Below are 13,624 nucleotides of genomic sequence, written 5' to 3'. Positions count from 1 at the left end.
AACCTTACTGCAGTGAAAAACAACCATTACAAGGTCTGACATCGTGATGATTCTAACAGTGTATCAGTTTAACTGTGGAGGTTTTGGTTTATGAAGCTTTTTAGAATCAGGTTCAATCATTAAGTAGTTGTTGTAGCCTTTTCAAATAGTTTCTGTTGCACTTTAGCACCATCTGCTGCCATTTACTACTGAACTGACAAGCATTCTGCATTCAAGGCACAGTATAAAAGCAGGGGACTAAATTAGAGAAAAATCTGAATTAATGAATGAAGAGACATAATGAATGCAGATGCCTCCACACAGGGCATGAGGGCTCATGAGTATGAAAATGATGTGACTCATGTACTGCAGCTTTCATAAACAGATCTCAACCCGACTGAACACCAGTGGAAGATTTTGGATCGACGTGTCAGACAGCGCTCTCCATGACCCTCATCAAAACACCAAATGAAGGAAAATGTTTTGGAAGAATGAGTGGCAATGCCAAGGAGAGTTGAAACTGTAGGTGAGGTGTGTAGTGGATCAACACCTTACTAGGATACATGTGTGATGGTTTTGCCTGTCATTTGGCACCTTCTTTTCACCTTAACTGTTAAGAATATCAGTGATTTGATTATAGGACTGCAATTGTGCCCCTATAAACTTTCCAAAAACTCATTTCATTGCCATCAACCATGTGTTAAGTCTATTTTGCATTAATGAGTCCAATTTATTAACTTGTTCACATTAGCCAAGACAACAAGAAGATGGTGATAAAACAGGGGTGTGTGTCTCTCAGCTTGCTGTGGACTTCTTGTGCCCCCTAGTGGTCAATATATTCAGTTGCTGCAGCTTTAAGATGTTATTTTTATTTCCCAGGCACAACATATATGCTTCATCTTTCTGAACTGATCCATTGAAGACGTGTTTCATCTTTGTGAAGAATTAAGAGAAAAAAAAATTCTATATGACCCATTGACCCAATTATAAACCTACTGCTCTTCTGCTAATGCAATGCCGGTGACCCCTGCAGGAGGTAAGATATTATGCCTGAACTTTTGATAACTCTTTTAGCCATGCTGGCAGTGTGGCTCTAGGGAGGGCAATGTTGGTCTGTCAGTCAGTCCACCACTTTGGTCCAGATTGAAAGAGGCTGACATTTGTGAGTGTAATAAAATCTACAACAGATATTCAAGTCCACTTGAGGATACATTCTAATGACTTTAGTGAGCCCCTGACCTTTCCTCCAGTGGCACCAGCAGAGAAAAGTTTTCACTTATGCTGTAATATATCTAAACATGTACATGATTGTATTCTGATGACTTTCCTCTAGTGCCACCATGAAGTTGACTTTATAGTTCCTTATTGAAATATCTCAACAACTATTGGATGGATAGCTATGAAATTTGGTTCACCAATTGATGCTCCCCAGAGGATGAATTGTACTTTCATCTAGCGCTACCATGACATTCCAAACCTGCTGACATTCCCATCAGCCTCATCTGTAATTTTTGTTTTGTGCTGCTAATTAGCAAATGTTTACAACACACTAAACCTACATGGTGACCATTAGACCTACAACACATGCTAGTGTTATCATTATAAGCTTGTTAGCATGCTGATGTTAACATTTAGCTCTGGTGCAGCCTCACAGAGCTGCTAGCATGGCTGTTGACACTTCACTATCAGATAGGTAGTGTTTGCACTTCCACTGGCAACATTATGTAACAGACATCTTTAGAAAATGGTGGTTTAATATTGGGTGTCGCAGCTGCATAAATGCCTCAGAGAAACTATTGGTTATGATTATACTGTATCTGTACAAGTTTATCTGTCATTCTCAGCAACTCACAACACACTTTGTGCCTGTATCAGTATGTTGCTTTTGAAGAATGCTTCTCTGAAAGATCTAGCACAGCTTTCATGCACAAATGTTCATTAAGGACCTAAATATAATTTAGACTGTTGTACAGAATATGTTAAACTGTCTCAAGGATCTCAACTTGCAGATTGATCTGTTTTCCAGACTTCTTCATGTGTAACCTCTGCACTGGAGAAGCAATACGTTGTACCACTCTCTGTGTTGATTGGTCGATGATGACATCACCTCTGCAGGCCTCAAGGAGACTTCGCCATGACAACCAGTGTGCACCATTATTGGATTTCCCTCTTCAGACTATGAAGACCACACAAGCAGACTCACACCTGTTAAAGTGCTCACACTGTGGAGAGAGGCAGGTTTCACAGGCTGAGCTGAAACAAGAGGTTGTTAAAAATGTCCCTCCAGAGAGAAGCATTACAGGCCTCAGTGAAACAGTACTGTCACACAATACTGCACCAATAAGTCCTGACACCCTTAAGGATGGATTGTCTGTATTTATGCATTTAGAGATTAGTTTTAAACCAAGACACAGCTCTTTAAAAACCACTGTAACAAAGAGTAGTGTCAAAATCTTGTATGAAAATTCAATTTTCAGCCTCAAACTTCAACTCAAGAGGGCAGCATTGCATTAAACTACTGTACAGTTTGGTAGACTATTCCAAGATGAAATCTTTCCACATTAGGGAATAGCTCATGTTTGAGCTCCTTTGACATAAAAGTCAGATACTCTTTGGAGTCTTGTTAAGTCTTTAGTCAGTATTTGTTGCTCCCAGGTTAAAGATCCATGTATTTGCCAGTAATAATTTGTTTTAATTTCTTCTTATTAATTTTTAATGTGATTGTATTTTAAACTTCTCTGTATGTGACCTGACTTCACGTTTTTTAAATGTTGTGTACATGCCTCACTATCCACCAAACTATATACTTTAAAAGATGGAACAGGTAATTTTAAAAGGTAAAATAACTTAATCATCATTTGAAGACCAAAGTGAGCCCTTAAATGTCGCTTATATATAATTCAGCAGCCTGTCTCTTAAATTTGCCAAGTAAAGAAACCTTGAGGCATAAATATGAATAAGCACATTTGCAGTATCCTGTGTTCAAACTAAACAAGTGGAGTGTGTGTGTGTTAGATATTTAAGATTTCAAGGTTATGGTATTGATTGATAAGCAGTTTTATGGGATGGGTCTATTGGACTGCATTTACAACCTTAACCAGAGTTTCAGTAGCTTCTTCCATCTTCTTCTGCTGACATGTTGTTTTTATATCAAAATGTAATGTGTTTTAGCATCTTTTATAGGTATAAATAGGTAAAAGTAAGTAAATATTGGACTTACATTTGTCATGTGGACAATTTTGAGAATCAAGGTTGGAAAGTTCCCTTAAAGTGGTGTAGCACACATGAAAGGGAAATAATTTTATTGAATACTGTGTCTGTACAGTTAAGTGATTAGTCCTTTAAATATGATGTCATTTACTTATATAACCTGACATTTACAAGGTGTCTCTAGCTTACATCTACAAGCAAAAAAAAAAAGCAACATTGACAAATACATGAGAACATTAAATACAGTTTGTGCTGTGCTCCAGTTCATACTGTCAGTTTCAAACACCAGGGGGAAGAATAGAGTTGTGTTAACTCTAGAGTCAGTCATTACTGGCCTCAGTGATTCACTTCAGTTTATATTAAATTGATCAAATGTAGAATTCTTGGTCTTCTTCTTCTATCTTGTCTGCCTCTTCTACTGGTGCACTAATAATGCTGCACGTGTCTGAGTGGTTTACGGAAACGTTGCTCAGAGAAGGAGCAGCACTGGTGTTCATGCAGGTGCTCTGAGGATGTGACCCCAGCAAGGTAGAGGGTGTGAAGCTTTTTGTTCTGACAGGAACAGTAGTCCGGCCCAGTGTGGCTGCCTTGTAGGTGCTCTCCAGGGTGCCAGGAAAGAGGAAGGAGCCGATGTCTTCAGGTGGCGCAGATAACGGTCGAGAAATCTGCGGCAGGCTGGGTTTGATGTATGCAGACACCACTGTCAAGTCCACACTGCTGCCTGGATTTACTTTATTCCCTGTGTCCACATCCGTCTCCTCTGCCCCGATAAGAGCATCCACATTGAGCCGGAAGGGTGGGATGAGGGAGGAGCACCTGTTGAGGGAGTGACTCCTGTGGTGGGGGCTGGGAGGAGGAGGCCCAGGAGAGGAGCAGGTGGAGTGGGAGCTGGCCGAGCCCAGGTTGGGTAGAGAGAAAAGGGAGCTGGACCGGTGGCCTCTCCACTGGGCCCTCCAGCTGTCTGGGTGGCATCGGTCAGTCCATTGCTCCTGCTCGTCCAGATCCTCACAGGCCAGAGGGAGGGAGCTGCGGGAGGGGTGGTGCTGGACTCGGGGACGGGATGTCGGCCGATGATGATAGTGGTGGTTTCTGCAGGAGCTAGCGCTGCGGGTGAAAGTGGTTGGAGCTGAGGCTGATTCAGGGACAATGGATGTGAGGGAGGGATGTTGTCTGTGTTTGAAGTGAGGGCTTTGGACCTGAGCAGGAGGGAAAAGAAAACCAATGAGATTTAGGGACTTCGTAGACTGCAAAAATGGGCAACTTGAGAAACAAAGTCATATCTTATTCTATGATGACTAAATCATTTCTCATCATAAAAGCACCCCTTGCATTAAATTATTAAAGCTATTTCAAGGAGACTGGTGATTCAATCAATTTTTCACCTGGGGCTGACAAGAAGCAAGTCTGAATGTTGTCACACTCATGTAAGAGAAAACCTGTTTTTCATTTTCACACACACACACACACACACACACACACACACACACACACACACACACACACACACAAATATGTATATATCTATCCAAGTAAGAAGATTAATCTTATACTTGGATTTGCTGATTTGTTAAAGGTTCTGTTTGTGAGAATCAGAAATTCAGCAAAGTATCTCTCAATCCCAGTCAGTCAGCCCCCCTCACCCACCCCCGTATGTGATAATCGACCACCTGAACCTGACCCGACCTGCAAACCGCCAACTTTTTTTTTTACCAACCGTGTTTACTAAACACCGGTAGAACACTAGAGCAACAGACTGCGGTTTTGTTGTGAAATGTGTAGTGGTTGATGGAGGCAGCTAGCTGTCTCATTAACTGGAGAGCTAATGTCTGCAGGGTGTTACTCAGATAACACTGTTTTTGTTGTGTTGTGTTGTCATGCTGGTTGTTTGTTGAGGTTAGCAGGAGAGAGGCAAGGCACTCGGGCGCATGCATTTTCACGGAAAATCCAGTCCAGGTCCTTCACAGAGTAATCAGTCCACAGGCTGTTACAGACAACTGAGAAAGTCAGGGAAGGTCTCATTTTTTATGTTATGTTACTACCCGTTCACTCATTGGCAATAAAAAAATAATTAATACATGTAAATTGCTTCACAATTATTACATGTACAGCCTTTAAACAGCAATCTCTGTGGCCAAAACGAGATATGTGATATGAGATAGAAAGGCTAACATTAGCCATCGTAAACTACTGGTCATACCAGACCAGCTATGGTTGCATCAGCAAAACCACTGAGTGTATTGGATGGAGGAAAGGTGCATTCTTATTATTTTCACCAGGTGTAAGCCTGGAGGGGACCATGCCTTTGGTTGTGTGTGTGCATGTGTGCGTGTATCCTATGTATCTATCCACAGCTAATCTCACATACTACTGGATCCATAAGCCTAATATTTTTTGTGCACCTTTATGACCGTATGCTTAAGGACCTCTCAGTTGCGATGATTCACAATTTTTGAAAAACTTATTTTATAATATGATTCCTTATGAGCCCCTTGTAAAGCTTACACTTTCGTCCTTTCAGCAGTCCTCACCATTTTACAATATGCGTTACAACATAACATTTCCAGCAATTGGCTAGCTAAAACAAGGCTCACCTAGTCTGTTGAAGGCCTCAAAAACTGACATCCATAGAAAAGTTTGGTTTCATCCATGCTTGATATGTAATGATCCACTAAAGTTAGGTATGATACAACATGAATAAATCCCGAAAAAAATTTCTGTTATCTTCGCTGCCATCTTGACTGTACACACCTTGCAGAGATCTGCACTCTGCTGAGTGTATTATTTCAACTTTTCACATGTTAGAGGAACTTCTTTTCTCAGAAGTTATAGTCTTACTTTAATTTGTAGTTGACTTAAGCAGATGAGGGCACAAGTGTTTTTAAAAATTGCACTTTCTATAATTTTGATTCTAGACAACTCTTGAAACACATTGAGTGAGCCTTGTTGTATAGGGATGAAGCTTGGGTGTGTGTGGTGTGAATATTTATTACATTTATTTTCTTATATCAAGTATTTTTAACTAGTTTTATGGTAAGTCAATGCTTTGAAATGGCCAGATTTTTATGTTAATTTCAAGAAATCTGCTACCTCTGGCTGATTCTTTTTTTTGGATGCTAGCAAATTTCTCTTGATTAGCTTGTTTGCATAGAGAGATTTTTGCAGTGTGAGACAGCACAGGATGTCTCCCATCTTCTTTTTTGTTGTATAAATGTAGTGAAATATGAGGGGACACGAAAGTAAAGCGATGCATATTCAAGACTATTAACCTCCCTCAGTAGGTCTCTCATGCAACCAAGCTCCTCACGCAACATACAGGCTGCAGAGGGAGGGAGGAAGGTGTACAAGGGAACCCCAGGGTTCACTAAAGCCTCCACAGGCCCCCGGTTTTCAGCCCTGGCCACTTTATGAATCACACCAGCAGCTGGAGAAGTCATCAGAGTCCAGATGAGTCCTGTGTGTATCACACCTCCATTTATAGACCCAAAGTATCTCAAAACACAGAGAGACTGCTGTTCAGAAAATCTGTGCTATGCCACAAATCTACAGCCTGATCATCGTCTACAAAGTTAAGGTCTGGAAACATATGCAGCAACATGGTGGCAGATACTTTTCTCCTGACACAAATGTGGAAATGTTCTTGTTTTTAACATGCAGCAGGATTCATTTCATTGCTCTGTCAGTTTAGTTTCCTGTCTAGGTTTCCCCTCTCTGTAAGTATTAAAATGCACACCTCCCTCCTCCTCTCGAAGCAGATAGTTTCTCCATGTTGCTGTTCTGATGTCTGCTCTGTCATCCAGCTTTCCAACCAAACAGGCAGAAGCAGTAACTTTCCACACAGCAGCCTCAGGACAATTATTTCCAACAAGGGCGGAGGGGAGTTTGCACATTTCCATATGTTCAGGTTCACCAACAATAAATATCAAGGAAGCAAATCTTTAGGTTTCCTGAGAAAGTTAAACTGTGATTTACCACATCCTCATGACAGACAAGTCAGTGCAAGAAACAAACGATGTCTGTATTTCTAACATGAATAAGTATTCTTGCTCATGATTGCTCATATCCAAATATACAGTGCATATAACTTTAAAACTATTATCTTGAATAGTGCTGAAATTATTAATCAACTAAGAGAAAATTAGAACCAGTTAATCATTTAAGTCATCATTTAGTCATTTTTCAGTCAAAATATAAAACACTGAGGATTTGAGGATGTGAAGATTTTCTCCTTTTGTCTGTTGGAATGTAAAAACGAAAGAGGCTCAACGCTCCTTTGTCTGCTGTAAGAGCTTTTTATATTTGGCTGAAAGTCTGTTTCTCTCTGTCTCTGGCTTTGGACTGCTGGTGAGACTGAACATTTTTGAATCATCATTTTTGAATTTTTCCAATAAATTTAGGTCAAAATTAACCCAAAAAACTATGTATGAAAATGTGTACCAGCTGTACCAAAACAAAACAGAACAAAACAAAAAACAAAACAAAACAGTAGAAATGTTTCCATTTTTGTATGTTCTGGATCACTTTCTGAAAAGTCATAAAATTTCAGGCTGCTCTCAAATGTAAATTGACCTGAACAGTCTGAACGGTGTGTAAGGATTTATATATTACGGTAGAACACAGGCATGCACCAATCACAACAAAGAACAACATATAGCAGGAAACATAAAATCAACATATAATTTAAATAAACAAGTATAAATATTAAAAAATGTCAGAAGCTACCATCTTGGCATGAAAAGCACAAAAATGTGAGTCCACTGACCAGAATATTTCTATTTCTATGACAGCATGCACCTTGTTACGCTAATTGCTCATTAAGAGGACACCTGTTTAGGTGAGTGTCTCCTTGAGGCTGAAAATCAGAGCAGCTCTAATTATCTACTGCTTCTGCCAAATAATGGCTGTGCCAAATAATGGCAGAGAATATTGCTGTCTTTCATAATGTGTGTGTTTGTGTGACAGATGAGGTTGTTGTGGAGTATGCCTGTGAGAGATTGCATGTCCCGCTAAAACATCTTTTTGTCTGTCTCTTTTATTTCCCTTGTGCCTTTTCCCTTCTGCAAAGCACTTTGTATGTTGTGGCGTCTTTTTCTGAAATGTGTTAAATTAAGTTTTACTTACTACCCACTTAGATATTTTTTGTCTTTAACTGAGTCCTAAAGTCTGTTTTCTTAAAACAAAAAATCTGCCAGTGCAGTAAAGTTCAACCTGTCTCAAGCACAAACTACTTGTTTCAACCTGAGCATGGAGACTCACATCAACACATGCTTAGCAACACATATCTGTGATGAAATACATAAACCCACTGTTCACTTACTAGTTTTTACCAGAGCTTTTGATCTATTCCATGGCCTTCTCCAGTGAATGGAACTTGCTCAGGTGTGACCTGAGTATAATGACCACCTGTTGTCATATGTCAAAGCTCCATACTTCGATCACATGATGACAATGAGCAAGTTCCATTCCTTAAAGAAGGCCATGTAACACAGCCGGGAAAGGCTTGAAGGTGAACCTTGAGTTAAAAAAAACAAAGTGTTACCAAGTCAACAAGGCTATGAGTTCACTGCACTGGCAGATTTGATTGTCTTGTTTTAAGAAAATAAGACTTTTAGGACTCAGATACAGACATAATTGACCTGAAAGCAGAAGGTGGCGGCCATGACACACAGCCAAAAGCATTGGGAAAAAGCTAGTAAGTGAATCTTGAGTTTCAAATATTTTATCAAAGAACTTGTTTCAAGAAGTTTGCAGAAATGAGTGTACCTTGAAATGAGCCAAACTGCTGCAGTAAAATCAAGAAAAATTACACTTGATTCTTGAAAAATCTTGAAATAAGTTGATTTGTGTCAGAAACAGTTTTAAAATAATCTTTTTTCACTTGTTTTATGAAGATTAGAGTTCATGTTAGAATTAGTTTTACATTAAAAGGTCAGTTTACCCAAATTACAAAAAAAGTTTTCATTTCAAAGTTTTCATTGGAACTATTCTCTACCAAAGAAATTGCTTCTGAAAAATATTTAAAGCCTCTCTCCTCTCAAAAATATGTTTTTCTTCTTGTTCCTTCAGTTGAATGTTTGAGTGTCACTTTGCAGAATGATTTATGTGCAGAGATTGTTTTCACATTCATCTGCTGAAAGTGGAAAGTTTCTTTGAGCTCCCTGAAAATCTGATTTTAAGGGGTGGGCCTACGAGCATGAGTTGTGACATCACAACTGAATTGGAGCTAATCCTGGTCCAATATTCAACTTATACAAGTGTGATATGGAAACTCAAAGCCTCCAGTGCACAAACACTGAGAAGTGATTTTACAGTGAAGTAGGAGACACCTTGTGCCCATCAGTTGAACTTCTGATATATATCTGCTTATTCATAGATTCTGAAGTTTTTAATGAGGGAGAAAGATTAGGCGTCATTTTTAGGATTTTAAAGTGGTAGTGATGCTTTTTTGTGGAAAAATCATATCAGACATGCATTATTGTTCCAAGCAGAGTATTTGTATGTGTCTTAATACATGTCTGGAGGGGATCTATCAACTAATTCAAGATATGCTGGAGTTGTAATGCTAGCAGCATGTTGGTCTCCTGATTGTTCCCCTCAGGAAGAAGTGATCCCCTGACTTCAGGTCAAACTTTTATTCATCCAATACTTTGGTTTATGACCAAATACCTGCAAACGAATGGCATTCCCATCAGCCTCAGTTGTAGTTTGTGGTTAGTGTTAATTAGCAAATGTTAACATGCTAAACTAAAATGCATTAGCATTTCGCTCCCTGCACCACTGTACCTAAGTACAAACACAACAGTAGACCACAAACACAAGTCACCTCCACTGTTTTGGAGGAGATGCAGAAATCTCAGAGACAGATGTTTCAAAGCCTGGACAAATGAACTAACAACTATCAGCATGGCTAGATTCCACTAGAGGTAAGTGAGAAAATGTGTTTTGTAATTTGGGTGAACTGCTCCTTTAATGTTAAGGAAAGGGTTAGGGGTTAGTCATGTAGTTATGATGGTTAGAGTTAGATCAAGGGTCTTGGGAATCACGTCAAATGAGGGTCCTCACATGTATGAAAGTACAAGTGTGTGTGTGGAGAAAAAAGTGAGAGTGTAACAATGCCCCAGTGTTTCCCCCTCCTTCCCTCCCTGCTCAGCGTCTCTCCTTTCTTTTATAAACTACCTCTCCCCTCTGTTTCTGTTCCTCCCTCTCCTCAACAGTCCACTTCCTTCTGTTTATCTTTCTCTTGCTCTCTTCTTCACTTTGTCTTGTCTCCTTCTGTCTCTGTAGCTTTCCTTCATTCTGGTTGTCTGGCTGCACACTTACCTCCCCCACACAACAAAGTAAGAGGCACTGAGCGTTGTCGTCTACTGTTGAGGCTGTGATTTACAGCGTAATGACACTCGAGGGAGGTTAAAGAAGGACACATATGTGTGTGCTGCTATCCCAGAGATGCTGCAGGTCAACTGCACTCATTTGTTATTTACTAAAACTATTTCTGTGCATGTTTGTGTGACATGATACGACATGACAGGATCTGTCCAGTTTTCCGTGAGGACAACAAGCTACAATGCTGGTGAGGAGCCGCAGCGGGGGGTGCTGGGTAATGAGGTTGTTGACATGGCGATGATCAGACCCTTACTCTTGTAAGCTTCAGTTATCTTGGGATAAGCCAGGTCAGCCGGAGATCTGACCTCAGCGAGCCAAAAACAGCACAATGAGGCAGAGAAATGTGTGATTGAAGTTAATAAACAGAATTCTTCATCTACTTCACCAGCTTGGTTGTGGTGTTTGGTTGATGTTTCCAAAGCTTTGATTCCATTAAAAGGTGAAATGATTAGGCAGTGAATTAAACAACAGAAATTAATCAGCAACTAGTTTGATGATCAAGTAACTGTTTCAGTCATTTTTCAAACAAAAATACCAAACAATCCCTGGTTCCAGTTGCTAAAATGTGAGGATCTGCGGCTGTTCCTGTGTCATATGATTAGTTAAATGAATATCTGTGTAGGTCGGAAAAAACAAGGAGAGCCGGGGAGACCAGCAGTTGAGCCAACTGTCAATCACAGCTATCAATCAAGGCCCACACAGCAGACATCAAAGCTACTAAGTCTTCAAATCTTATTAACAGAGCGATAATTTCCAAAATTACCACCATTAGAGGGCCTGAATTTAGAGATTGAGATCATAATGACTCATTGAGAAAAAAGATTGACTTAGTATTTCTAGAGAGAAGTTGATGCTTTTTGAATGGGAGTCAGCATCTAATGGCCATCAATTAAGACACTTCCACATTGGCTTTAAGCCATGGGAGTTGCGGCTTGGTTATGACACAGTGTAATGCAGTGTGTTTCAGTGTGGAGGACCACATGACTTTAGGCCAGGTGGCAGTTAAGCATCATGCATATGGTCCTTTGTCATGATAGATTAACTTATTGTTTCCCTCAGTGCTGTTCCAATCCCAGTAATGGACTGCTGCTTAATCGCCTTGAACTTTCAAAACTACTTATCTCCCACAGCCTGGACAGATATCCCCTCTGAAACTGATACCTTCCAAACAAGGACCATTGTGTGGGGGTGTGTCTTTCTGTGAGTGTGTGTGTTCATTCACGCGTGCTTTCTAACAGCATGCATTTTTATGTAATTTGAGTGAAGGAGGTACAGCAGATGCGTTCATTCAAACTTTTTACAGTGTGGGTGATGGGATGGATGGATAAATTAACGGGTGAATGGATGGAATGTAAAAAGTGAAAGAGGCTCAATGCTCCTTTGTCTGCTGTATGAGCTTTTTATATTTGGCTGAAAGTCTATTTTACATCCTGTTCTGAACTTTTTTTCTGTCTTTCTTTCTCTTTTTCTTTCACCTAAGGCTCTGCCTTTTTTCTCCATTTGTCTTGTACACAATCATAAATACAGGCTGTAGACAGCACAATCAAACCATCCTCCTCTGTGGCTATTCTGCTCTGCATGACGGCTGCAGTGCTCTGAAAGAGAATAGAGCTTTATGGATAAAACTTGTGATTTTAATAATGGAAAATGACAAGTACTGACAGATTTGACTTGATCTAGGGAATCTGGGGAAACAAGCATTTTACTTTTAAACCTCATGTTTCAGGAGTCACTAAAAGAAGCAAAGTATTTTGTTCGATGGTGGTGCTATCTGTGCCAAAAATGAATCAATTGTTCCTTGGAGTATAGATTAACATTCAATCACATACCTCAGATCAATTCAGTGGTTTTTGAGATATCCTGCTAACTAACTAACTAACTAACCGGTTTTGGAAAATGTCCTGGGTGTTGCAGGTCATCACTGTAACCTGGGTACAAGAGTGTACATCCTGTTTGATGACACTCATGACACTACTTATTAAAAAACACCAGATACATTTGGCACAAGTAAAACGTGGCACCAACCCAAAGCACTCTCACCTGCAGGAGGATCTTATTTCCATCGTAGTCCTCTGTCTGCCAGCGCACCTCACTGATTGGGCTGCAGGGATTTGGCAGCAGGGGCACCAGTGCCCCCACGTCTCGTACCCTCACCTCCATCACTGCTGAGTCCAGCGTCACTGGACTCTGACCTCGCGGGAGCCTCTTAAATGACATCTGGATCTCCATATCCAGATTGGAGTACACCACAAAGAAGCAAAAGTCCTCTTTCTTCTGCGCTACTCTGCGCTGAAGCAGCAGCTTGTACAGCCGCACCATGTCGACATAATTTTCATGGCGGCAATAAATAGTAAATCGCACTATTTCTTTCCCATAGTGGACCTGCCGCACGGCCCAGAGCGGCGTGCCAGGAGCCAGAGTGAAAAAGTCCTGACTGCATGGTGTCAGTGGTAGCATCCGCCGGCCATTGCTCACTTCCTCAGTGTGGTGGTAGCGCCATGGCGGCTGCTGCAGAGCGCGGTGCAGCATCAATATCTGCTCCTCGCCGCCGCATGCCTCCTGGAGGAACAAGATGACCGCCAGAGCCGGTTGGCAGGCTGCAGTCTGGCTGCTGTTTTGATGGCGCTTGGGCCAGGGTGGCTGGTAGACTGAGGCACGCTCCGAGACTCTGAAGAGATGCAGCTCGGGGTGAACCCATGCCAAGACAGCATCTGCAGCGCGCTGCAGGAACTTGCCCTGGCCGGGGTCAGCGATGAGGTGGACGCTGACGAGGAAAGGATCCTGGAGCTCGCCCATGGATAACTCACCTCCACATACAACAGCATCAAGATAAGACAAGAGAGGGAGGGAAGGAAGCAAAGGGAAGAGGAAAAAGGAGAAGAGAAAGACATGGTGAAGAAGAGATTAAATTATGATCTGCATGTTGAAGCTTGTTGAATTTGAGAACATTTGTAGAGGGATAAAAAGAAGGAAGCTAGAGGATTGTGAATGTTCAGATGATATAAAATAACTTCCTGATCCTTTTGTCTATCCCTGCAGCCAGACAGAACACTCT

General features: G+C 40.9%; 1 protein-coding gene across 2 annotated transcripts in view; it reads right to left on the bottom strand.

Annotated features, from left to right (window-relative positions):
- Positions 1-3,231: 3,231 nt before the first annotated feature.
- LOC137193180 (protein FAM124A) overlaps positions 3,232-13,624 on the bottom strand; it is a 33,591-nt gene continuing 23,198 nt past the window's right edge. For both annotated transcript variants that reach the window (XM_067604452.1, XM_067604451.1), the window contains 2 exons: positions 12,610-13,376; positions 3,232-4,385 (listed from right to left, as the gene is read on the bottom strand). In XM_067604452.1, coding sequence (XP_067460553.1) covers positions 3,558-4,385; positions 12,610-13,365 — 1,584 coding nt within the window. In that variant the 5' untranslated portion in view covers positions 13,366-13,376 and the 3' untranslated portion in view covers positions 3,232-3,557. The remainder of the gene's footprint in view (positions 4,386-12,609; positions 13,377-13,624) is intronic.

Source organism: Thunnus thynnus, chromosome 11 (assembly GCF_963924715.1).
Source record: "Thunnus thynnus chromosome 11, fThuThy2.1, whole genome shotgun sequence".
NCBI lineage: Eukaryota > Metazoa > Chordata > Actinopteri > Scombriformes > Scombridae > Thunnus > Thunnus thynnus.
Note: the sequence above shows the minus strand (reverse complement) of the source record. Positions and strands in the feature narration are given on the sequence as shown.